At 41.8% G+C, this 27,807-nt stretch overlaps 1 protein-coding gene across 3 annotated transcripts in view; it reads left to right on the top strand.

Annotated features, from left to right (window-relative positions):
- IQCA1 (IQ motif containing with AAA domain 1) overlaps window positions 1–27,807 on the top strand; it is a 242,073-nt gene that overhangs the window by 123,404 nt on the left and 90,862 nt on the right. For all 3 annotated transcript variants that reach the window (XM_056533244.1, XM_056533245.1, XM_056533243.1), the window contains one exon: window positions 22,056–22,261. In XM_056533244.1, the coding sequence (XP_056389219.1) occupies window positions 22,056–22,261 (206 nt within the window). The remainder of the gene's footprint in view (window positions 1–22,055; window positions 22,262–27,807) is intronic.

The following is a 27,807-nucleotide window of genomic DNA, read 5'->3' as shown; positions in this document are numbered from 1 at the left end:
TAAAACACCTGTGGGGTATAAAGGTTCACTTTACCCCTTGTTACGTTCCCCAAGGGGTCTAGTTTCCAAAATAGTATGCCATGTGGGTTTTTTTTTCTGTCCTGGCACCATAGGGGCTTCCTAAATGCGGCATGCCCCCAGAGCAAAATTTGCTTCCAAAAAGCCAAATGTGACTCCTTCTCTTCTGAGACCTGTAGTGCGCCAGCAGAGCACTTTTAATCCCCATATTGGGTGTTTTCTGAATCGGGAGAAATTGGGCTTCAAATTTTGGGGGGTATTTTCTGCTATTATCTTTTTTAAAATGTAAAATTTTTGCTAAACCAAGCATTTTTGGTAAAAAAAAACTTTTTTTTTTTACATATGCAAAAGTCGTGAAACACCTGTGGGGTATTAAGGTTCACTTTATCCCTTGTTACGTTCCTCAAGGGGTCTAGTTTCCAAAATCGTATGTCATGTGTTTTTTTTTCGCTGTCCTGGCACCATAGGGGCTTCCTAAATGCGACATGCCCCCCGAGCAAAATTTGCTCTCAAAAAGCCAAATATGACTCCTTCTCTTCTGAGCATTGTAGTTCGCTCGTAGTGCACTAAAGGTCAACTTATGGGGTACCTCCATACTCAGAAGAGATGGGGTTACAAATTTTGGGGGGTATTTTCTGCTATTAACCCTTGCAAAAATGTGAAATTTGGGGGGAAACACACATTTTAGTGAATTTTTTTTTTTTTTTTTTTTTTACATATGCAAAAGTCATGAAACACCTGTGGGGTATTAAGGCTCACTTAATTCCTTGTTACGTTCCCCAAGGGGTCTAGTTTCCAAAATGGTATGCCATGTGTTTTTTTTTTTTTGCCGTTTTGGCACCATAGGGGCTTCCTAAATGCAACATGCCCCCCAAAAATCATTTCAGAAAAACGTACTCTCCAAAATCCCCTTGTCGCTCCTTTGCTTCTGAGCCCTCTACTGCGCCCGCCGAACAATTTACATAGACATATGAGGTATGTGCTTAGTCGAGAGAAATTGGGCTACAAATTCAAGTATAAATTTTATCCTTTTACCCCTTGTAAAAATTCAAAAATTGGGTCTACAAGAACATGCAAGTGTAAAAAATGAAGATTTTGAATTTTCGCCTTCACTTTGCTGCTTTTCTTGTGAAACACCTAAGGGGTTAAAACACTTACTGAATGTCATTTTGAATACTTTGGGATGTGCAGTTTTTGTAATGGGGTCATTTATGGGGTATTTCTAATATGAAGACCCTTCAAATCCACTTCAAACCTGAACTAGTCCATGAAAAATAGCGAGTTTGAAAATTTTGTGAAAAATTGTAAAATTGCTGCTGAACTTTGAAGCCCTCTGGTGTCTTCCAAAAGTAAAAACACGTAAATTTTATGATGCAAATATAAAGTAGACATATTGTATATGTGAATCCAAAAAAATATATTTGGAATATCCATTTTCCTTACAACCAGAGAGCTTCAAAGTTAGAAAAATGCAAAATTTTCATTTTTTTCATAAAATTTGGGGATTTTTCACCAAGAAAGGATGCAAGTTACCACAAAAATGTACCACTATGTTAAAGTAGAATATGTCACGAAAAAACAATCTCGGAATCAGATTGATAAGTAAAAGCATTCCAGAGTTATTAATGTTTAAAGTGACAGTGGTCAGATGTGCAAAAAAGGGCTGCGTCCTAGAGGTGAAAATGGGCTATGTCCTTAAAGGGTTAAGCGTTCATTTAATGCTCATATATGTTATTAACTAGATCATCCGATTTGTTATATGTGTTTTTTTTTTTAATGTGTCTAGCTTCTTTTTTTGGCTCCCTCTATTCTGCTGCTTACTCATACTGACAACACCTGCTCAGGAACGGGCATGTCCGAGGCAAGCACTGAGTCTGTTTGCTGTGCTGGATCTCTTCATCCATTCACTGCAAGCTGCTCTGTAACCCCGTCCTCTCTGTTTTCTTGCTGTAGTCTGAAAGGACAGAAGTGAGCACAGAGGAGTGCTAGTACTGCCCTCACTTACTGGACTTTGTCCCAGCCTGTGCTTCAGCTGGGACAAAGATGATGCAGCATCTGGACATATGGATGTATAAATGCATCTGTATTACGCAAACATAACATTGGCCTAAGCATGTTTTCTGTGTGTGTTAGAAAACCCACATCAGTATAAGGCCAGGGCTAAACTGCAACCCTTTGTAGTACTACAAGATAGATTGTAGCTATCATGCTACAACTGCAGTCCAAAGCTCCCAATAAGCTCTATGCAATCTGCAGTTAAAGGGGTACTCCACTGCCCCAGCGTTTGGAACATTTTGTTCCGAACGCTTGGAGCGGGCGGCGGGATCGTGATGCCACAGCCATGCCCCTTATGATGTCATGCCCCCTCAATGCAAGTCTATGGGAGGGGGTGTGGCGGCCGCCACACCCCCTCCCATAGACTTGTATTGAAGGGACGTGACGTGCCATCACAAGGGAGCATGGGCGTGATGTCATGACCCCCGCCACCCGCACCTAGTATTCTAAAAGAATGCCAGGTGCTGCACAGAGATCACAGGAGTCCCAGCAGGGGGACCACCGCAATCAGACATCTTAACCCTTATCCTTTGGATAGGGGATAAGATATCTAGGGGCGGAGCACCCCTTTAAAATAAATCTGATATCGCAATGAAAAGTGGCAGTGCAGCCTTGGCCTAAGAAGAACATACAACCTTTATGTAGAAGTTACAATGATCAGAATGAAACTCATGACCTAAGTTCTACAATACTAAGCACTAAAGGGCATTTTGCCACCTGTGTATTTTTCTGAATGATTTCCTTTTCCAATGCAACTTCAGAAATTAAAGTACTAATCAATCTACCCTCCTATTTGATCATATTCCACTAAAAGGCAAAAGGTAAATATAATAAATATATGTAAATGTTCTTCAGGTCAATATCATTACTTGCTGGCAGTTGGACACTGTTTTCCTTGAATAGTATATTACCCTCATATTTTTCTATTAGTAATAGTTAATCTTTCTTTAAATTCACTATTAAAAATAAACAAAATTAGACTTTATTATATCCAAAGTTGGGAGAGTGCGTTATGTGACGTAATTGTTGATGTTTGTTGTAGGAACTTTTTCTGACAAATTTTTTTAATGTTTTGGCTTCTTTTAGTACACAGAAAATAACAGGAATGTTAATGTATTTCATCTTAATAAAATACATTTGGTTCATGATATATATTGCCAAGTTAACGACAACAAATTTCGAATGGGTGGGGATACTGTCGTTTCCATTGGAAAGAGCTGTATATTATATAAGCCTATATGTTTGTAGAAATATAAGGGGGAATTTATAAAAATCTGCATCTAGCACAGATTGGCCAAAAGTTGGATGAGTTGGCAAGGCTTCAGGCGGAGCTGGCATGTTGTATGTGACCACCACAAGCGCCGAATCTACCACAATATCTCCCTGCTCACTACAATGTATTCTTACCACACTAAGCAGCTCTCATTGAGCTGTTGGTAGCAAGGGGAGACTGGCCCCTTTTTCCTATTTTCTGTGTAGTTATGCGCTAAAGCTTCCATTGAAGTCAATGGGAGCTTTGGCACATATAGAGAAAAGAAGCAACACATTACTTCTTTTCTGTGCTGTTTCCTATCTCCAATAGAAAAACTAGAAAAACTGTTTACGATTAATTGGTGCCACAAAGTTATAAAAATGTATACATTTCCTCTATTTTAAAAATTCAAGCCTTTAAGTACTTATCAGTTACTGGATGGCCTGGAGGAAGTTGTGTTTTTTTCCAATCTAACACAGTGCTCTCTGCTGCCACCTCTGTCCATATCAGGAACTGTCCAGAGCAGGAGTACACCCCTGGAGCAAACCTTTTTCTGCTCTGGAAAGTTCCTGATATGGACAGAGGTGGCAGCAGAGAGCTCCGTGTTGGATTTAAATGAACAACACACCTTCATACAGCAGCTGGTAATTGCTGGACAGCTTGAATTTCTGTAAAATGTCCTGACACCAGTTGATTTGAAAAAATTAGATTATCCATTTAATGGAATCACAGCATTAATGCAATGTATAAGCCTGACATACAATGTACAGCGATCCCTCAACTTACAATGGCCTCAACATACAATAGTTTCAACATGCAATGGTCTTTTCTGAACCATTGTAACTTGAAACCAGACTCAACATACAATGTACAGACAGTCCAGATCTGTGATACCTGTCAATGGCTGGAAGAACTGACCAATCAGAATGGAAATTTCACTTGTAAAACCCTTGTATTCCTAAAGTGCATGCACTGACTGGCTGTCTGGTAGCGCCCCCTACAGTACAAGGAGGTAACACATGTTCTCTACTACTTTTTACCTGTGCCAGGGTTAGCTGCTCCAGGTGAGGGCAGCTCCATGTTACTTTTTTAGGACACTGTGTGTACTGTACAGGACTGTACAGGTTATATACTTATCTTTCCTTAATCCTCACTTTTTCCTATTTTTGGATGACATTTTGGGGCTTCAGAACCAATTACCAGGTTTCCATAGAGTTACTGTCTCAACATACAATGGTTTTAACACAACTGGTACACAAGCATGGAAAACTGCATGCAACCACAAATGTAATCGAATCAGCTTATTGAATTGAGGGAGAAAAATCTTTTGACAATTGCACATTTCCATTGACTTTTACAAGGCACTGTATACAAGAAAGCTGTTCCCATGTGCAACATAAGACATTTGGACGCTAGGATTCAGTGAAATAACTTTAGGAAGTTTGCTTAAACTTCTTGTGCATGTTCAACAGTTGCTTTGGTATAACTGGGAATATTACAACTTTTCAGCCAGAAGAACGGATATTTGGTCACTGTTCCTTTAAATGTTGCTTTTATAGCAGATTTACTGAAGTTAGCATTCTTAAGTTGCTTTTAACATGTCCTTTCTCACATACCTCTGTTACTGCTACACAATATTTATAAGAATATATGTATCCAGGGAAATCTCCCCGACATGGTAGCCAAGCAGCACTAACTCCATCTGTAGGCCAGCAAAGAGAGAAGTGTATTGCAGAGAGGTCCTTGTTAGGTCTTCTCCTCTGTGGCATAGATGATATTCTCCCTCTTGGAGATGAAGAACTTGTTGCCCTTTTATGCTCACAGTGCAGACAGCAACCAAGGTAGAAGACATATGGCCTAGTCGTGGCATGCCCAGCAATAACAAACCTAGAAGATGTTGCTCTGGCAAAGCTTATTGCTAAACTATTGACTAGCAGGTTTAAGGTCCAGCCCTTCTCATGGGAGAGGGAGGTTGGACTAGAGACTTCTCCTGCAACCATTGGTTGGCAGGATCATGTGCTCAAACCTTCTTCATCCTGAAAATGCAGTTTTGTTGACCCTTTACAATCTGGAAGACCTCAGTGTATGCAATAAAAGTGATGCAATGCACATAAATACACTTGCATTAACTCTACAGTATCTCATGCACATTTATGCAATATGTCAAATTCCCACATGACGTCTTCTTTAAGATAGTAACTGGAATATTTGCACTGGGACACTACAGTAACAATGATTTTTATAACTATATTTTTTATAGAAATGTATAATGATTTGTATAGAATTGCAGAGCCTGAAATTCTGTGAAGCCAGAAGCATCCCCCAGGCCCATTGTTTAACTTAGCTCTTTTCATTTCTTTGAGTGGCTTGTTTTTTCAGTGCACTGGTTGTTTGTTTTATTATTTTGTGTTTTTTCCCCTGCTGCTCTTGAGAAGGAAAGAGGGGGCAACACAATCATTTTCCTTCAACCACTTAACCAGCTGCATGTCAGGAAGTCAGTGACAAAGCAATGGCAGTGAATGTTACATGGGATCCTAACAAATAACACGTGGCTCTGGGACTGAATCGTGGGAAGGGCACATAGGATAGCTACGAATCCCTTGTCTGACGCTGGAACACAAGGAGGCTGTCGGAATTAACTCCTGACCAGGGGATATGAACCTGCTACTACAGCCGGCTAATTGGTTTTCCTCCTAGACAATGAAGCATTGTGCATGCCAAGCAGGTGTCTCTGGCACAGTCCCATGATCATCAATGGTGAAACATTATAGGAGCATGAGGGGAAAAGACTTTAACTACTCAAAGAGATTTCGAGTGAAAATAAAGCCTTAGCACTAAAAGAGCAGTGAAATGCTGAGCAACTGTAGAGCTATTTCGAATTAGGGTTAATATAGCTGTTATTTCTGCTGAAAAAGAGGACTTAAAGTTCCTCACAGTTGGTTGGGACCTTGTAGGGAATAAGCTCTGAGGCTTGCTTTACGCTGTTCCACTGAATTTAGGGTTTAGTTTTAGGTTCAGTTGTCACGTAGATTTAGGATTGAGTTTAGTTGAACTCACGGTTTGGTATTCGGCTGAAGTTAGCAGGCTTCAGGCCTAGGCTTGTCTTGAAGGTATGCACGGAGCTTCTCTCTCTCTGCTAGTCCGGAACCCAAGAAAGCATGGGGAGAAGAGAGCGATCATTGGATACAGTGCCCTTATATGGAAAGGGGCAGACTCATAGCTTATTGGTTCCCACCAACTGTCAGTCTTTTCACAAAGCATTGTGGTACATCATGTGACTTACTCAGGTGACCTGGAAGGTCCTTAAGCTTAAAATAACAGTAGGCTTAGTAGTCATGTGACCTAAGGTACCTGGAAGTACTATATATATATATATATATATATATACATACATATATATATAGGGAAATATGCTTCTAAGGAATATAAAAAATTGATCGGGATTTTATGCCAAGCCAGACTACTCCCCAAAAGGGAAGTTTCTACCCATCTGCAGACAGCTGTTTCGTGATTTTTGCCACTCGTCAGTGCAGAGCAGGGTGATCTGGCTTGGCTGGGGTAAGAGGCCTGAGAGCAAATAAAGGGGATGAGTATTTGCCACCACTCCTGGTGTAACGGAGCTTCAGAAGGCCATTAAGCACTCCGCGGGCATTCTGGGTAGGGGAACATGCAAAGCAGCTCATATATATATATATATATATATATATATATATTACATATCTATTGTACAGATTTTAGAATTTTTATTATAAAATATTACTGTCACTTCATGTAACACAGACATGTCAAAAGTTTTAAAGTCAGGGTCCGTGTGCTGAGACTCCAACCAATCATTAGATATAGCTGGGAAAAGCACAGGGCTATGCACTTCATTCTTCCTGGCTTGCTGCTTGATCATAGTTACATAGTTAGTACGGTCGAAAAAAGACATATGTCCATCAAGTTCAACCAGGGAATTAAGGGGTAGGGGTGTGGCGCGATATTGGGGAAGGGATGGGATTTTATATTTCTTCATAAGCATTAATGTTATTTTGTTCCAGGAATGTATCTAATCCTGTTTTAAAGCTGTTAATTGTTCCTGCTGTGACCAGGTCCTGAGGTAGACCGTTCCATAAATTCACAGTCGTCACGGTAAAGAAGGCGTGTCGCCCCTTGAGACTAAACTTTTTCTTCTCCAGACGGAGGGAGTGCCCCCTCGTCCTTTGGGGGGGTTTAACCTGGAACCGTTTTTCTCCATATTTTTTGTATGGGCCATTAATATACTTATATACATTTATCATATCCCCCCTTAAACGTCTCTTCTCAAGACTAAACAATTGTAACTCCTTTAATCGCTCCTCATAGCTAAGATGATCCATGCCCCATATTAGTTCAGTCGCGCGTCTCTGCACCGTTTCCAACTCCGCAGTGTCCCTTTTATGGACAGGTGCCCAAAACTGAACAGCATATTCCAGGTGAGGCCGTACCAATGCTTTATAAAGGGGGAGTATTATGTCCCTGTCCCTTGAGTCCATTCCTCTTTTGATACATGACAATATCCTGCCGGCTTTGGAAGCAGCAGCCTGACATTGAATGCTATTCTGTAGTCAGTGATCTACAAGTACACCCAGATCCTTCTCTACCAGTGACTCTGCCAGTTTAATCCCCCCTAAGACATACGATGCATGCAGGTTATTAGTACCCAGATGCATAACTTTACATTTATCCACATTGAACCTCATTTGCCAAGTGGATGCCCAGACACTTAGTCTATCCAAGTCATCTTGTAACTTATGCACATCCTCTATAGACTGTACCGTGCTACAAAGCTTGGTGTCATCTGCAAAGATAGAAACTGAGCTGTTAATGCCATCCTCTATATCATTGATAAATAAATTAAACAACAGCGGACCCAGTACTGAACCTTGGGGTACACCACTAATAACCGGGGACCAATCAGAGTACGAATCATTGACCACCACTCTCTGGGTACGATCCATGAGCCAGTGTTCAATCCAGTTACAATCTAAAATTTCCAAACCCAAAGACCTTAACTTACCTGTCAGACGTCTATGAGGGACAGTATCAAATGCTTTAGCAAAATCCAGAAACACTATATCCACAGCCATTCCTCTGTCAAGGCTTCTACTCACCTCTTCATAAAAGCAAATTAGATTGGTTTGACAACTTCTATCCTTAGTAAACCCATGCTGGCTATCACTTATAATACTATTATCCCCTATGTATTCCTGCATGTAATCCCTTATAAGTCCTTCAAACAATTTACCCACAATGCACGTTAAACTTACCGGTCTATAGTTTCCTGGGGAAGACCTAGAGCCCTTTTTGAAGATTGGCACCACATTCGCCTTGCGCCAGTCCCTTGGCACAATACCAGACACCAGAGAATCTCTAAATATCATGAACAGGGGTACAGATATTACTGAACTTACCTCTCTAAGAACTCTTGGGTGTAGTCCATCCGGTCCTGGAGATTTGCTTACATTTATATCACTTAACTTACCTTGTACCATCTCTACATTAAGCCAGTTCAGTACATTACATGATGTGTTACCAGCACTGACCTGGCCAATGTCAGCTCCTTTTTCCATAGTGTATACAGAACTAAAGAACCCATTCAGTACCTCCGCTTTGTCTTGATCGCCTGTGACAACCTCCCCATTATCATTATTAAGGGGTCCTACATGCTCTGTCCTTGGTTTTCAACTCATTGCAAGAGACAAGCTCTATTAGAAATCTATGTAGTCCATCTCCTGTAACAGGTGGGTTCAAGCAGCAAGCTGAGGAGTGAAGCACACGGCCACAGGCTTCTTCTAGTTATACCTAGCTATCAGTAGGCATAGAGACCCTAAATAAACAAAACTTTTGAGATGTATGTTTTGTTTTTTTAAGGAAATATGTCATCAGTTTAACTTGTCAGCGAAGGGGAGGGAACCAGCACTCCAGATTCCAGTCAGGATATAGTAAAAAATGCAAGCTTTATTTTCATCTTCTTAAAATCATTACAAAAATGGGGGAGAAAAAGGAATGAAATAGCATGGAAACACTGACGCGTTTCGGGAGGACCCTTTATTAAGGTATATAAACAGTAATTAAACCCTGAATAAATAGACATACAATGTAAAGAGAACTCCCCCTTTCCATTAAGGAAGTTTAACAGCAGCTGGTCCAAGACTCTGAGAGGGAAATTTATCCTTTGTAATATGTGGTGTCATGAACCAGGTATATGTGCAAATATACAAAGGTACAAAAATACACCAATACATAATGAAAATATTAATGTGTATAATAAGTATGAGATGTAAACTGCAGTATAAATCTCACAGTGATGTAATGGCAAGATAAAGATATAAATATGCAAACACTTCATATATGTAAAATATAATGTGTGCCAATGAATATATATGAACCTATAGTGTGTGTCATGACAATTCTATGAGATAATGAGTATGTGATCAGAAATATATAGGATATCAACTAATAGTGTAGCATAATATCTGATCTATTGTTTAGGCCTGCAGGAAATTGCATACCCAGTTTAATAATCCAGTAGGCTTCCCGTGCTAGGAGTTTCTTCCTCCATTCTCCACCCCGTGGGGGCACCTTACTCTTTCTATGGGAACTACGCAGAGTGAAATAGTGCTGCCCGCATGCACGTCTCTAAAATGTCTAGACGTGCATGAAAGAGCACTAGTCTGAATGCCATTTAAGACTTGTGTGCCTGCCACTTGTTCAGAGATGCGGGTCTTGAGCTTGCGTGTAGTCGATCCAACATACTGGACCCTATACTCAGTGGATGGAATAGACTACATGATCTCATTCGCAGGACAAATAGGTAGAAATTGGAAATTCACATTTGTTAGTTAACGATTCAACTTCATGGGTTTTTTGAATGAACTTGCAGGAAGGACATCTGCTTCTGCCACAAAATACACTTCCTCTATAAGGTAACCATGTTGTTTTGTTCGGGGAGGGATTATGGATGAAATAGCTGGGAGATACATAATTTCCTATTGTAGCATTTTTACGTGCCATTTATCTGCACCCTTCAGACAAATTGGTGTTTAAAGTATGGTCTTGCTGTAATATTGGAAGACTCTTTTTTACAATATTTTTTACTTGTTTATATTGTTGTGAAAAAACTGGGGAAAAAACTACCAGGGATTTTGACGTATTCTCCTTACATGATTGTGGCCTTTTCCCACTGTACAAAAAGTCAGCTCTATTTTTATTGCTCATTATGTTCTCGGCACGGTCAATGGGGCCTGAGGACTACCCTCTGTTAAGGAGGCACAATCTAATCACCTCAGATTCCTGTTTGTAAAAGGAATCCTTAGAGCATGATCTCCTTGCTCTGACAAATTTGCCTATTGGTAAATTGTGTATTGTATGCTTCTCCTGTCCGCTCTTTGCATGCAATAGGGAATTGCCAGAACAAGGTTTCCTGTATAATTTAGTGTGAACTGTGCCCGAGACAGAGTCAGAAAGAAAAAAAACATCCAAGAAAATAATTTCATTGGGATGGAAATTGCACGTAAAAATTAATTTATCCACATTGTTGTTGAGGTACTGTACAAAAGAAGAAATGGTGTTATGATCACATGGTCCCCTCCACACCGAAAGGACATCATCAATATAGCATCCATACCATGCGATGTGGCATAGAAAGGGATAAGCTGTAGTGTGGATAGATCTCTCCTCCCACAGGGCCATATAGAGGTTGGCCAATGAGGGCCAGAATTTGGCCCCCATCAGAAAACCCCTGACCTGTAGGAGGAAAGATCCATCAAACGAAAAATAATTATTGGTAAGTAAAAATGATGTAATGCCCAATATGTAATTTTTTAGATCTGAACTGTAATTACTATAGGTTTTAAGAAGTGCCATGAGGGCACGGTCATGGGGTATGACACTATATAGAGGCGTAACGTCACTGGAAATCGCCATCATGTCAGACTCCCACTTGAAATCCTGAAAGAACACCAAAAGATCTTTGGTGTCTTGTATGTACTCAGGGACTCTGGTGACTAAAGGTTGTAGGAGACTATCCAACCACATGGAAAGCTTCTCATTAACTAAGCCACTGCCCGAAACTATAGGGCGGAGGGGGGGGGGGATGTTTTTATGTGTTTTAGGGAAACAATGAAAAATAGGGCAAACAGGTTCTGAAACAAAAAGTTGCTCTTCCATTTTACATAAAAAAATACCCAAAACCGGACCTTCACTCTATGGTGGGATCAAAATTTAACTTGCCATACGGGGTGTTGTCACCCAACATGTCCCAGACCTGCTTGCGATATAGCTCACGGTCCACCACTACAACCGAGCCACCTTTGTCAGATGACCTAACTATAATATCAGAATATTCTTGTAATTCTTTAAAAGCTTTGTGGTCTCTGGTGGTCGTGTTTGACGGCAGGCTACTTGCAGCAGTAAATTTCTCCAGCTCAAAAAGTTCCCTCTCAACTACAGGCTGGAAGGCATCCATTCAGGGGCATCTGGACTGTACAGGATAGAAGAAAGTGCTGTATTCCTCTCATCATACTGCAATTCGCTCATTTTCATTAGGGTAATTTGTTTCCTCAAAGGTAGATGTAATGATATTCGAGTTTCTCCTCTATTATTCAAATCCGGTACAGTAGTTAGAGTGTCCAAAAATCATTGGCTCTGTCCTGAAAAAAAATGTTGTTTCAGGGAAGAAATTGATTTATTTACGTCCCATAAAGTCTTATAAACATGCAAAAGGGGTGGGTTAGGGTTGAATTTACTTTATTTTTAGTTGACATATGAGTAACATGTGTACCAAGTTTCATCAAAATACCCCAGCCATGTAATACATAGTTAAGTTTTAAATATAGAGATTTAGTCTGTTAGTCCTTAACTGGCTCTGCCATGTTTTGCATTGTTTACATTAAAGACAGCCAAAGTGCCAATCCCATAAAATGAAGTTTTTCCTTGGAGCAATTATAAATAATATATTAAAGAATTTCATAAATGTAAATATTGAAAAAACTTTAAATTATATACAAAGTGAAATACAACCTTTACGTAAACTTGCAGAATAAATCAGAAAATTACTAATATAATGTAATTAATATACCGTATATACTCCTAAAAGGAGTAGATGGAAGTAGATTATCTCTGCAGATCTATGTACTGTCCTGACTACAGGCATATTGTAAAATAGCCTATGTATGCTGACTGATCTGTAAGGCAATGGAAAGGAATATGATGCAGACCAGTGCATTACTGTAAATGACTATGTCAACAGGACCAAAGAAGGGATACCAAAAATAATCTGTTACCTGGGACAACTTGTAACCACCAGGAATCTTAATATTCACTGTTTTGCAGTTTTATATAGAAATTTTACAGCCCGGTATAGGATTACTTGTATGTAGTATGCAGAACTTTCATTTATCCACCTTTTTTGTATTATTTTAGCACTGTACGGAAGTATTGTGTTATTTAGCACTGTATGGTGATATTGTGGTAATATAGTGGCACTGCACTGTACACATAATTTCAGCACTGGATGGTGGTGGAGACACTGTTTAGCATTATTACTTAGACAGCTGTTTAATAATAATTTTGACCAATGTTTGGCTCTATTATTTAGCCATCATATTGTATTGTTCTTATAATTAGGAAATGTATGGTATGTCATGCTATTTTAAGATAATGTAAACACTCACAGAAGATACTGCACAGGGAAATGTCCAACTTAAAGGGGTACTCTGTTCCAAAGGATAGGGGATAAGATGTCTGATCGCGGGGGGTCTGGCCTCTGGGACCCCCCACGATCTTCATGCAGACACCTGGCATTCTGAACATTATGTTGAGAATGCTGAGTTAGTGATGTCATGCCACGCCCCCTTGTCACACCACGCCCCATTGGGACATCACGCCATGCCCCCTCAATTCATATCTATGGGAGGAGGCATGACACCCCCTCTCATAGACATGAATGGAGAGGGCATGGCGTGATGTCCCAAGGGGACGTGGTGTGACGTCCTCCCAGCAGCTGGAGAATAGCATTTCAGCACTGTTTTCCTCAGCTCTCGAAGATGCTACAGAGAGATGGAAACTAAGTTTAGTCACTGCTGGCCGTGACTGGTTATACAGACGGTGGCGACTGACAGCCTAAATGCAGGGGGAAGTCTTGCGCACAAGCTGTCAATCAAGCCTGATTAGTGGGTAGGGGCACGGCAAGTGTTACTGTAACCACACATCATGACTGTATAACCAGTCATGGTGGTCAGTGACTAAAGTATATTTTCATCTCTATGCTGCTTTGCAGAGAGCTGAGGACAGCAGTGTTGGAATACTGTTCTCCTGACCTGTTAGGTCCCAGGGCTGGTGTTTGCAGCCCCAGAATCTGACCTAATATGTTCTTTTGAAGTATTACAGTCACTTAGAAAAACTTTTGACATGTCACAGAGACATTTAACATTTTTGAGACCCATACGGATTATGAGAATGAGCCGGGAGAAGTGCACACCATTACTTGTCATCCCCAGCTTGTAGTGATCTTTGTCTCGCTGCTCCATTATAAGCCTATAGAGCAGTAAGCTAAAAACGACAAAAACAAAGCGCTCCATGGTGTATTAACCCCTTAACGACGCAGGACGTATATTTACGTCCTGCGCCGGCTCCCGCGATATGAAGCGGGATCGCGCCGCGATCCCGCATCATATCGCGTCGGTCCCGGCGGTAATCAACGGCCGGGACCCGCGGCTAATACCACACATCGCCGATCGCGGCGATGTGCGGTATTAACCCTTTAGAAGCGGCGGTCAAAGCTGACCGCCGCTTCTAAAGTGAAAGTGAAAGTGACCCGGCTGCTCAGTCGGGCTGTTCGGGACCGCCGCGGTGAAATCGCGGCGTCCCGAACAGCTGATCGGACACCGGGAGGGCTCTTACCTGCCTCCTCGGTGTCCGATCGACGAATGACTGCTCCGTGCCTGAGATCCAGGCAGGAGCAGTCAAGCGCCGATAATGCTGATCACAGGCGTGTTAATGCACGCCAGTGATCAGCATTAGAGATCAGTGTGTGCAGTGTTATAGGTCCCTATGGGACCTATAACACTGCAAAAAAAATGTAAAAAAAAAGTGTTAATAAAGGTCATTTAACCCCTTCCCTAATAAAAGTTTGAATCACCCCCCTTTTCCCATAAAAAAAATAAAACAGTGTAAAAAAAATAAAAAATAAACATATGTGGTATCGCCGCGTGCGTAAATGTCCGAACTATAAAAATATATCATTAATTAAGCCGTACGGTCAATGGCGTACGCGCAAAAAAATTCCAAAGTCCAAAAAAGCGTATTTTGGTCACTTTTTATATCATTAAAAAATGAATAAAAAGTGATCAAAAAGTCCGATCAAAACAAAAATCATACCGATAAAAACTTCAGATCACGGCGCAAAAAATGAGTCCTCATACCACCCCATACGTGGAAAAATAAAAAAGTTATAGGGGTCAGAAGATGACATTTTTAAACGTATAAATTTTCCTGCATGTAGTTATGATTTTTTCCAGAAGTGCGACAAAATCAAACCTATATAAGTAGGGTATCATTTTAACCGTATGGACCTACAGAATAATGATAAGGTGTAATTTTTACCGAAATATGCACTGCGTAGAAACGAAAGCCCCCAAAAGTTACAAAATGGCGTTTTTTTTTCGATTTTGTCGCACAATGATTTTTTTTTCCGTTTCGCCGTGCATTTTTGGGTAAAATGACTAATGTCACTGCAAAGTAGAATTGGCGACGCAAAAAATAAGCCATAATATGGATTTTTAGGTGGAAAATTGAAAGGGTTATGATTTTTAAAAGGTAAGGAGGAAAAAACGAAAGTGCAAAAACGGAAAAACCCTGAGTCCTTAAGGGGTTAAAAGAGTAACTTGTCAGGCAATTTTTGCGCTGAAAGAGGAGGCTCACCTGGAAGTGTTGTGTACCCACATACACAACAATGGTGAGCGCATGTAGTGTCCGCAGCCAGCCGGCTGAGCAGGAGGTATATGGAGGCAGACTTCAGACAGAGGAGCCGGCTTTCAATGGCGCAGGTCACAGAAGAAGCATGGATAGGTAAAAGCAAGGGTAGTTTATTCTCCCAGCATCCAACGCGTTTCACTGCAACAGCAGCTTCATCAGGCATCCTGATGCCTGATGAAGCTGCTGTTGCAGTGAAACGCGTTGCATGCTGGGAGAATAAACTTACCTTGCTTTTACCTATCCATGCTTCTTCTGTGACCTGCGCCATTGAAAGCCGGCACCTCTGTCTGAAGTCTGCCTCCATATACTATAGAGCAGTAAGGCAAAGATTGCCACAAGCCGGATAGTGAACAGCAATGCAGCGCACTTCACTAGGCTCATTCTCCTGATCGGTATGGGTCTCAGCACTGAGAACCATACTGATTCTCACAGTATGGTTCCCTGTGCCAATTTTCCCAAGGGTAGTGCCCATTTAATTATTTGCAGTTATTTGTGCAGCATTACTTTAAAGGACATCTGCAAACACCCACCCGTCCTCAGATGAGATAACAGATGCATTCCACACAGAATGGTACAGTTGCTGAGGCAACCGTATGATGCCAAGCGAGTTCCAGTAATTCCTATTAATTAGAAAAGGGCTCATGCACTGAAACCACTGGGCATGGTATGGTTGCCACAGCAACCATACCATTCAGTATGGAATGTGTGTCTCCATGCCTGGTCTGAGGAATGGGCAGGAGATAAAGTTTACAGGTCCACTTTACACCAAGGCAGCAATTGTGTGCAAAGTGACACTAAATACAGCTTACATTTCACGAACAATGGGGGACATTTATCATTGCATTTTTTTTTGTCTATGTTTTGGCGCAGTTCAGGCACAAGCAGCATATTTTGAGACTTTTATGCGCCTTTTGATATAGACAGTTTTACTCTTTTTGCCTACCAGTAGAACATTTTCTTTTTGACCATGCAGTGGTCACATATTTATCATTTGCGACTTTTGTCAAAAGTCGCTATTTTGTGCGCAAATGTAAATTTTTAGGCGCAAAGCTACACCACCTACCAGTAGGCATGAGAATAATTTCTACCTTCCACAATTCAACCTTTAACCCCTTCCCGCAGAATCCCGTCTATAAATGGCGAATTGCGCAGGTCCTTCGCGCATTCCGCCGTCTATAGACGACATTCAGTTAACCCGGTCAATGAACTGCAGGGGCTTTCACGGGGCCAGAGACCACCGCCCGCTTCTCTCCCCCTGCCTGTCCTGGGGTCCACCCTAGTCCAACCACCACCGCCGCCGCTGCCCCATTGCCTCCCCCATCCCCGGTTTTATAATTACCTGTTCCCATGGGCCCGGGGTCAGCACTACATCTGGCTCCGACGGCGTCCTGAGCTGTCACTGGGCGCACTGACGGTGACGTCGCGTTGAGGACATCACTCGTCAATGCGCAGCACGCATGATTCCGCAGAACCAGAAGTAGTTCAAAAAACTAGACACAATGACTCATAGTCTATGAGATAATGGCATTAGAAGCCTGTGTAAGAGCCCCACTGTTTCATAAATCAAATCCTAAAGTCCTGGGGTACCAATTTAAAATATAACTTTTAATAATACTTGATAAAATGTATAAACACAAGTAATTAATTATAAACACCTCTAAAGTGCATAGATCACCATAATAGATAAAGTAAAGTGAAAAAATCCACACAAACAATAATATATTGCACGTAGTCCGATATTGCACTTGCACTTTCCTATACCCATAAGCTCATAGTCAATCATGAATTATCAGTCAATCAATCTAAACATGATTCTAAACATTCAAGCAATATGGTGCATAGACCAGGAGTAAATTGCACATATGCCCAACAAAAATTACACAGATAATGGTAATAGAGGTGGGGGGATATCCAAAAAAGCAGTGGCTTATATTAGGAAACTTGCTGGGAAGCCATATATGTATCTCTCCCTATGTTCCCTATAAATCCCTATAGTGTAGTGCAAGACTCCCTATTCTATATGCACCCTAGCTGTGTGGCACGTAACTGGGGCACTCGCCCTAGAAAGGGCGACCCCCGTGCCTCAGGAACCTGTTTCCTACTCTGTACTGTCCCTGATAAATACACAGTGATACAGTAATAGGGTGCAATGAATGAAAGTGCAGAGTGCTGTTCAGTGCAATAAACCTGACTGCAGCGTGTCTCCTACGCAGCGTTTCGTCTTTGGCTCATCAGGGAGACTTCAGCAGCATTGGCAGTCATAGCATAATAGCAGCAGGATGGCAGTGGCAACTTACCTTACCAGCATGCGATCTTTAAATATCCTCCTGGCGTCCATTACCTGTGCGCGCCAACATGCCACAGGCAGGGGGAGGGCGCATACGCTCTCACTGGGATTCCTGGCCGGGACTGACGTCACTTCCGGTTGCGGCCGTAACTTACTGCACCGCCCTCGGAGCGTGTCATAGGGTAATTCCCGGACCATGGATCCCGCCCCCTCTCTCCAGCATTCGGCGTGTCACGCCCAAAGGGGAGGAATCGATAGTAACCATAGGGACTAACAGCGCGTCCCTGACTGAGATTAACTCCTCACAAACCTCTCTGTTAGCTGCGTTTAACACCACAAGGTATATAAGTTACTTACAATATAATACAGCACAGAAATCAAATTACAACTTGTCTTCAGCTAACAAGCAAGCGGTTAGCATCTAGAATGTTATATTAGTAAAGATATCAATATCCTAAAGGAATGTAGTCAAACATACCCTGGGTCACCCTACCTAAGGGTAATCATTGGTGGCTGGTACAGTACAGTACCGCCCATAGGTACCCTCTAAAGATGCTGGTGGGGGCCCAAAGTATAGAAAACATGTATAACACTCCCCAGGGAAGATTGAATACAATTTTCCATTCTTATTAGGGGATAATAGTCCCCAGTACTACCATATCAAAATTAAATTACTGAAATTGATAGATCACAGTAGTTATAGATACCAAAGTTTAAATGAAGCATATGAAATTCTGGGACTCATTCAAGCCCCCTGGTGCCAAAGAATTCAGGCGATGAATCCATCTGCATTCAATTTGTAGCAATTTTTTATCCCAATCACCTCCACGGGGGCCTCTTTCCACACTTTGAATGCCTATGAATCTTAAATTTTTGGGGTCACCGTTGTGCATTTGGAGAACATGTCGGGCCAAGGACGTGCGAATTGCGCAGGTCCTTCGCGCATTCCGCCGTCTATAGACGGCATTCAGTTAACCCGGTCAATGAACTGCAGGGGCTTTCACGGGGCCAGAGACCACCGCCCGCTTCTCTCCCCCTGCCTGTCCTGGGGTCCTCCCTAGTCCAACCACCACCGCCGCCGCTGCCCCATTGCCTCCCCCATCCCCGGTTTTATAATTACCTGTTCCCATGGGCCCGGGGTCCGCACTACATCTGGCTCCGACGGCGTCCTGAGCTGTCACTGGGCGCACTGACGGTGACGTCGCGTTGAGGACATCACTCGTCAATGCGCAGCACGCATGATTCCGCAGAACCAGAAGTAGTGTGGACCCCGGGCCCCGGGAACAGGTAATTATAAAACCGGGGATGGGGGAGGCAATGGAGCAGCAGCAGCGTCGGCATTAGAGGCAGCAGTGAAGATCGTCACTAATCTTCGCTGCTGCTTCTAGGAGTTTCAAAACTACAACTACCAGCATGCCCAGACAGCCTTTGGCTGTGCAGTGGTCTCCAATCTGTGCTCTTCCAGATGTTGCAAAACTAGAACTCTCAGCATGCCCAGACAGTCCAGGCATGCTGGGAGTTGTAGTTCTGTACCATCTGGTCCTGCAGATGTTGCCAAACTACAACTCCCAGCATGCCTAGGCAGTCTGGGCATGCTTGGAGTTGAAGTTTTGCAACATCTGGAGGGCCAGAGTTTGGAAACCACTACACAGTGGTCCCCAATCTGTATTCCTCCAGTTGTTGCAAAACCACAACTCCCAGCATGCCCTTCAGCTGTCTGGCTGACTAACAGACCGTGCATGCTGGGGGTTTTAGTTTTGCAACAGCTGGAGGCACATGGTTTGGGAAACACTGAGTTATGTAACAAACTCTGTGTTTTGCAAACAAAGCGCCTCATGCTGTTGCATAACTACAACCCCCAGCATGCACGGACAGGCAAAGGGCATGCTGAAAGTCATAGTAGTGTGCCTCCAGCTGTTGCATAACTACAAGTCCCAGCATGCCCTTCTGTCACTGCATGCTGAGAATTGTAGTTTTGCAACGACTGGAGGTTTGCCCGGCTATGCGCTGACAAGTACTTGCCAGTGCATGGACAGTATTTGTCGGCGCTTTCGCATACCATTATTTGTCGGCGCTTTGCGCATTATTGATGAAAAAGATGCACGCTAGTCAAACTATAGACAAAAAAAGATGGACATTTGATCTAACATAGACTTTTCTTGATAAATCTCCCCCAATATGTTTCTAATCTGAAAACTTTACTACATTTATTTTAAGACTTCTGAAATTTCTATCTACACAGCATAAGTGACATTCCATTTGTCGGAATAGTTATCTCTGCCCCATTTCTGTTGCTCTCAAGTGTTTATAAATGCCACTAACTATCCTAACAGAACTACAAAAGCCATCTTAAATTGGACCCTTGAGACAATTTTAGTTATTTTGTAAACTCCCTTGATCTCTATTGGTAAAGATCACAATTCTATTTTCTTTTCAGTGTCACACAATACAAAGCTCTGTCTTACAAAGGCAACCCTGAATTCTCCATTGTCACCACTAGCAGAACAGTAGGAACCCCCTGCACCAGACTATTCTTGTATTCTTGCTGCAAATACACATCACACATTGTTCTCAGGAGCAAAGTTCGGCAGGATGAATTCTCACTATCCCACAAGCTATAAGAGTCTAGATTTCTTATAGAATCTGTAATTTTCTTCTAAAATGTATATAAAGTAGCATCCACGGTATCCAACTGACCCAATATTACACCTGGGGGAAGTCACTGAGCGCTGACCAATAACATACAAAAGGAAAGCTTGTAGAGGATAATGAAATGCTGCAAAAATGACAAATTTATACCATCTGACTAGTTAGATGATATGGGCTGATTCTAGGGGTTTAAAGGTGGCCTTTACTTTAAGAAAATTGGCTATACGAAGATGTGTACAAGTAACTTCATCGTATTTGCCTATGCTAATAAAATTAAAATAGACCAGACTTGATTATTTTTGTTATTTATTCTATGTATAATCCATCAGTCTAACAAGTGATTTTGTGCATTTCCATTTGTTATATAAAAAAGTAAATGTGCTACAGTAAGGATGAAAAACAGATGCTAATCCGTCAAGTTCAACCTGTAAGAAGAAGTGTTGATCCAAGGAGTTTTATTGAAGGGAATAGTTGAAGAATGGGGGTATGGCAATGGACAGCATGTATTTGGGGGGGGGGGATATATATATATATATATATATATATATATATATACACAGGGTGGGCCATTTATATGGATACACCTTACTAAAATGGGAATGGTTGGTGATATTAACTTCCTGTTTGCGGCACATTAGTATATGTGAGGGAGGAAATTTTTCAACAGGAAGAGGGTCATGTGACACATCAAACTCATTGGGAATTTCACAAGAAAAACAATGATGTGCGTGGCTTTAACGTAACGTTTCTGACCACTTATAAAATGTGTTCAATGTGCTGCCCATTGTGTTGGATTGTCAATGCAACCCTCTTCTCCCACTCTTCACACACTGATAGCAACACTGCAGGAGAAATGCTAGCACAGGCTTCCAGTATCCGTAGTGGGGGTCTGATCAGGAGTCCTTGGGGGCCATTCAACTGGCCCACGATGACCAACCCACTTTCCAGGAAACTGTTCATCTAGGAATGTTCGTACCTGAGATGGTGCACCACCACATTATGGGTGTCAGGTCCGAGCATTCCTAGATGAACAGTTTCCTGGAAAGTGGATTGGTCGTTATGGGCCAGTTGAATGGCCCCCAAGGCCTCCCGATCAGACCCCCTTAGACTATCTTTGGGGTCATCTGAAGGCAATTGTCTATGCTGTGAAGATACGAGATGTGCAGCACCTGAAACTACGGATACTGGAAGCCTGTGCTAGCATTTCTCCTGTGGTGTTGCTATCAGTGTGTGAAGAGTGGGAAAAGAGGGTTGCATTGACAATCAAACACAATGGGCAGCACATTGAACACATTTTATAAGTGGTTAGAAACTTGTAAATAACTCATGAAAGAATAAACTCATGAAAGTAAAAACAAAAGTTGGATTCAAAATGGCCGATATCAAAATGGCCGCCATGGTCACAACTCATCTTGAAAAGTTTCCCCCCTCACATATACTAATGTGCCACAAACAGGAAGTTAATATCACAACCATTCCCATTTTATTAAGGTGTATCCATATAAATGGCCCACCCTGCATAGTGTTGTGTATGGTTATAAAGGGGCATATTCTGAAAACCACCCATCATGCCAGTGGAGTTTGATCCACCACTTGTTAATCTAAACTAGTGCGGAATACAGTATGTGTCAACACACAACTGGTTAGGTGGAAGATCTTGCCAAAGACATGCCGTATAATGTTAGAATGTTGTCAGACATATGTGTCAGCCATCCATCCCATTAATGAAGCAACATACAATTAACCAGGCAAAGCAATAACCAATCTGTTTTTTTTTTTACCCTATTCTATTTCCAGGTGCCACCACCACACTTCAACAAAATGAGCATGGCAGAGGTAATGGCCAAAAAAACTGAATCCCTGCGGTCAGAATTACAAGAAGAGCATGAAGCTGGCTTCCAGCAGGCCCTGGTACAAATAAAGGACACTATACGAGAGACAGAGGGACTAGACATTAAAGAGACATTGCAAGACCAGATTCGGCAATGGTTCATAGAATGCAGGTAACCATGAATCCAGTGTACAATGTATTCATCAGTATTGTACCTATTATGGAGTTGCAAATCGTGAAATTGGCTGAGGGGATGTGGATAATTTATGTGTTCACTTATTGCAACTTATTTGGCAGATTTCTATGTCTGAGTTTACTTAAAGGGGTACTCCAGTGGAAAAAAAATTTTTATATCAATTATCAATTATAAGCTGCTGTATGCTCCACTTTTCTTTTTGAATTGTATTTCCTGTCTGACCACAGTGCTCTCTGCTGATGCCTCTGTCCATGTCAGAAACTGTTCAGGGCAGGATAGGTTTGCTATGGGATTTTCTCCTGCCCTGGATAGTTCCTGACATGGACAGAGGTGTCAGCAGAGAGGACTGTGGTCAGACGAAAAGAAATTCAAAAAGATGCAAAAGAAAAGAACTTCCTGTGGAGCATACAGCATCTGATAAGTACTGGAAGGATTAAGATGTTTAAATAGAAGTATTTACAAATCTGTTTATCTTTCTGGCACCAGTTGATTTAAAAAAAAATACCCCTTTAAACAAAACCATTTAAAGACATATTTGGTATAACTATGCATGTTAGAGGTTGCTGAATGCAATTTGTGGTATGTTTGGTTGGTTAAAGGAATTACTCAAATATAGAAATTATTTTTATCCTTTAACACCTTTATGCCTGGTTTCAGATGTTTTTAATAGGTTTTGACCCGAAATGAACATAATGGGGGAGATAATAAAAAAACTGTATAATGCTTAGACAGTGTAAACTTAGTCTAGACAATCTAATGATGTGGCAGGTTTTTAACAGTGACTTATACCTTATACTGTTTGAAAATCTGACACACCTTTAGACAGTCTTGGTAAGCCTGCAGCGTCTCTTAGTTGTCTTACTTTTATGCCAAAAACGTGTGCCAAAATTTGACACAATTTTAATGCATTTAAGCCACACCCATGCCCACTTTCTGATAAGCTACACTCCTTTGTCAAGCAAGGCACAAAAGTGTAGACTACAAAATGTCTATACACATGGAAAATGTGGTACAAGTCATGGAAGCCAGTTTTCTGGTGCAAATTGGCCCAAAGTTTTTTTTATTTTTTATGTTGATTCTTTTCCCTATTTACTTAAACTTGTGATTAATGTTTTAAAAGTTTTGAAAGCAGAATTAATAGTATCACCAGTATACTGATCCTTGGATTTGCCAGTTTTTCTAATATGGACACACTTAGGCCACTTTTAACAAACCATTATGATGGGGACATTTTGGTATCTCTATAACTGCTGGAACAAATGGATGGCTACTTATAGCTTCTTACAGTTAAGTCACATACAATTATTTTTTTCTGCATATTTTATTTTCAATTGATTCTGCTTTACTATTTTATCCTGCACATTGATGTCTTCCTTGATGTACCTGTATGTTTTGCTTTTAAATTCTACTCATTTTGTTTGTATTAAATTTTACAACTGACAAGGAACAACCAACATCTTTTACCATACACCATGTTTTATAATCCATTCATTTGTTTTAACTGGCAACTCCCTTTCTGAGGTTATATTTTCCAAACCTCCAAAGATCTGTAAGCACTTTCACTTATAACAGCAGAGTAATTTACATTCTCACACTTGTGTCAGTATCTTTTTTAGAAATACAAATGACAAGGTCATAGCATAATATTTTCTTCAACATTGTGTGATTCCATAAATTTGCCTTGGGTTGTGCAGTGCTGACCTGAAATGACCTAATTCACAAAAAAAACTAATGGTACAGAACATTATACACTATATAATAACCAGTAGACATCTTAAAACAGTACATGCAATATACACCTTAGACAAGTAGCTTGGCTGACACCTTTTATTCCCAAGCCCCTTCCCCTCCCCTGCCCCCTACACACCATACTTGCATGGCTACCTTTAGGCTAGGTTTCAACTGTTTCTGGGGCTAACACTAAACCCCAACTTAGTAATGGATTCCATCAATAAGACTGCCTCCACTACTAAGCCTGGAAATTCAATTTACATTTTTTTTATTTTATTTAAAAAAAAAAAAACACTCCCACACAGCCCTGGTTAACCATTTTATTAAAAGAAAAAAAAATCCAGTTCATTTGCTGAAATCCATTGAATCCGCTGTAATCCTCTGCATACACGGATCTCAAATGAGAAGAAAAAAGAACACAAAAAATGTGTTAGGACAATTTTGGCACTCTCGGCAGGGGAGAGCGTCCATAATGCAATGTCTTCCCAAACAGGGAGCCTCAAATTGATGCAAAACTACAACTCCCAGCATGCCCAGACAGCCTTTGGCTGTCTGGGCATGCTGGGAGTTGTAGTTCAGCAACAGCTAGAGTCTCCCTGTCTGGAAAGACACTGGCAGAAGGGTCTGTTCCCATTATACAAAACGGACAATGTGATCAGAGCCTCAAATTTACCACTCTGCCTCCTGTCTGTAGCTCCGCCCCCTAATTACTTCATCACTAGGGGGTGGAGCTACACTGACCCAGTGGGGACCGGGAGTGAGGGAGGTGAGCAGAGCTCGTCTTCTGTATACACTATATACAGCTATCTTTAGATAGCTGTATATTCTATATACCGCCCAAAGGGGCTATAGGAGCAGGGAGTCTTGTCAGTCTGGTAACAGGATTCCCAGCTCCTTTATAGTATACACGGGTACACTATGCACTCCTGTAAACTATAGGGCCTGGGGAGGCAAGGAGTCATGCTGTACATCCCTCCTCACCTCCTAACACTCTGTGAACCGGGCACTCAGCATCCGACCCACAGAGTGGTACCTGAAGACAATGAGAAAACTGTCACAGGGGACAAATTTGGCTGTTTCCACAGACCAGGAAAAATGCCAGAAAAAACTCCAGAAAAACTGCCAAAATGCAGGAAAAAGCTGTGGCAGTTTTTCTGGCATTTTTGCTGGTGTTTTTTTTAGGTGTTAAAAAAAACAAGTGGAAATCTAGCCTTATACTTGTTTATCTTTTTAATCATCTTTTAGAATACAGTTAGTATTTTAATACACACTAGACTGTAGAAGTGAGTGTATGAGTGACTTTGACATGACTTATTTCCAGCGCTATAGAGCTCAACTTTAGTAGTTTCCTTTTTTTGAAAGAGCCAGATCATTAATTGCTATTCTAGACATACAGTAGGTAATCAAAACATCTCATGCTAAGGCAAAGACAGTCTCATCATTATTATAGCCTGTTACGTAATGTTAAGGAATCACTAGAGATTCAACAGTAAATATGAGGAGGCATTAAGCTCTCAACATCCAAGACCAGAGGTGATTTAGTAAGACTAGAAAAAGTTTGCATTCTGCACAAAGGTATATTTACCTCTCAGTAATTTAAGTCATATGCTATACACAGCATGTAGACCCCCTGTGCTATGCCATCTCTAATATGCTGCCATTTTGCATTGACACAATATATTTTATGCTTCTGAGCTCAAAAGGCGTAAATAATAAAATGTTTGAGGGTATCTGTGCTGAATATTTACCAACATGTTGTGGCCAGTATCTTAAACCCTAGGTTATATATATCAGAGAGTAGACTAGCCGACAGCTCACCTTCGCCACCTGCACCTGTGCACGGGCCTGATCAGCAGCGTCCCTGACCACGTGTAAGCAGCAAACAAAGTAGGACGGTCCAGCCCAAGGTAGCAGGTAAAAGCAGTATTATCTTTATTGGGTAGTATTCAGACAGAACATCAGCCGACGCGTTTCGGACCTACACCCGGTCCTTAGTCATGGCATGCCATGACTAAGGACCGGGTGTAGGTCCGAAACGCGTCGGCTGATGTTCTGTCTGAATACTACCCAATAAAGATAATACTGCTTTTACCTGCTACCTTGGGCTGGACCGTCCTACTTTGTTTGCTGCTAGGTTATATATAGGTACATTATAATCTAAATTCTACCTTCTATGCAGCTCTCAATGTAAAAAAAACAAAACACAAAGGCCACTAAACGCCCAAAAAAGGCTAAAGTTAGCCATACACTTTAGATAAAAGTTCACCAAAAACCTGATTTTATTTTATCTTGCATGATACTTTGTTCCCAGGTTAAATAAGCCACCGCCTCTACCTATATCTGAACTTACTGGCCATGATTTACTAATGTGTCGGGTTCTGTTGCATCGGGTTTGGTATGTTCCCTACTCGTTTTTCCCATCTAATTTACTAAGGTGTCGCAGGATTTTGTTGCATGGTTTTTTTTGGGCGCACGACGTCAATTTGAAACCTGAATGGGAAATGTTCCTTTCAGACACGGTGAAGCTTTCACAGCAATAAGCACGACATCCATAAACTTAACAAAATGTCTGGGACCGATGCAGCATGACTGGTAAGCCTGCTGGATACCTCATCAATTGATCGCCCCCCGCGATCGTGCTGGGGGGGGCAATCAACCCCACGGGACCACCAGGGAGTGTTTGAATATACCTTTAGAAGCCACTGTTAGCTTTCACAGCGGCGATCTAAAGGGTTAATAGCTGACATGTGGTGATCTCCGCATGTCGGCTATTAAAGCTGGCCCTCAGCTACAAGAATAAGCTGAGGGCTGTGCGGTATGGCGCGGGCTCAATTTGTGAGCTCGCACCATACACAGTTAATGGCACTAGGACATGGATACACGTCCTTGGTCGTTACACATTTAAGAGGTTAAAAGGACAGAGGAGGATTTGGAAATATATGTTTGGGCAGTAACCTACATTGACAGCAGCACACACTTCAAAAGTGAAGGATGATGGAACGCCAAAATGGCAAACAAATGAAAGGGCATGCTGGGACTTGGGACTTCGCACAGTATAAGAGGGGCAGTCTGATTTACGGTGTCCATTTTAGGACAGCATCAGCCGTCAGCCGCACCTCGCTCATCCTTCAGTCAAAACGGCATCCTGCCTCCTTCCCCAGACAAATCGCTGTCAGTTTTAAGCCGTACCTCCCTCATCCTTTAGCGAAAACTGCGTCCCGCCTCCTCCGTCCTCCTAAACTGCGTCCCGCCTCCTCCGTCCTCCTAAACTGCGTCCCGCCTCCTCCGTCAGGCAAAACCTTTGTCAACCTAAACTCTCTCATGCCTCAGACGAAAATGAAAGTGCTAAGTCATCACAGTTTCAGCAGACCTGCTAGCACAGACAGTGTGTGATTGGCTGGCAGCAAAGATACTGTGATTGGTTGATGGGAGCGCAAAGATACTGTGATTGGTTGATGGGAGCGTAGGTGTGTGCAGTCCCGCTCCACTGTTTAGACACATTTCTTTACAAACCCAAATCCTCTCATGTACCCAGCTTCCCCCTATTCCTGCAAAACAAACCTGTGCTCACTGTGATTGGTTGATGGGAGCGTAGGTGTGTGCAGTCCTGCTCCACTGTTTAGACACATTTCTTTACAAACCCAAATCCTCTCATGTACCCAGCTTTCCCCTATTCCTGCAAAACAAACCTGCACTCACTGTGATTGGTTGATGGGAGCGTAGGTGTGTGCAGTCCCGATCCACTGTTTAGACACATTTCTTTACAAACCCAAATCCTCTCATGTACCCAG

This window comes from Hyla sarda, chromosome 8, assembly GCF_029499605.1.
Source record: "Hyla sarda isolate aHylSar1 chromosome 8, aHylSar1.hap1, whole genome shotgun sequence".
Lineage (NCBI taxonomy): Eukaryota > Metazoa > Chordata > Amphibia > Anura > Hylidae > Hyla > Hyla sarda.
The sequence above is the reverse complement of the archived record's forward strand: the minus strand, read 5'-3'. Positions and strand labels throughout refer to the sequence as shown.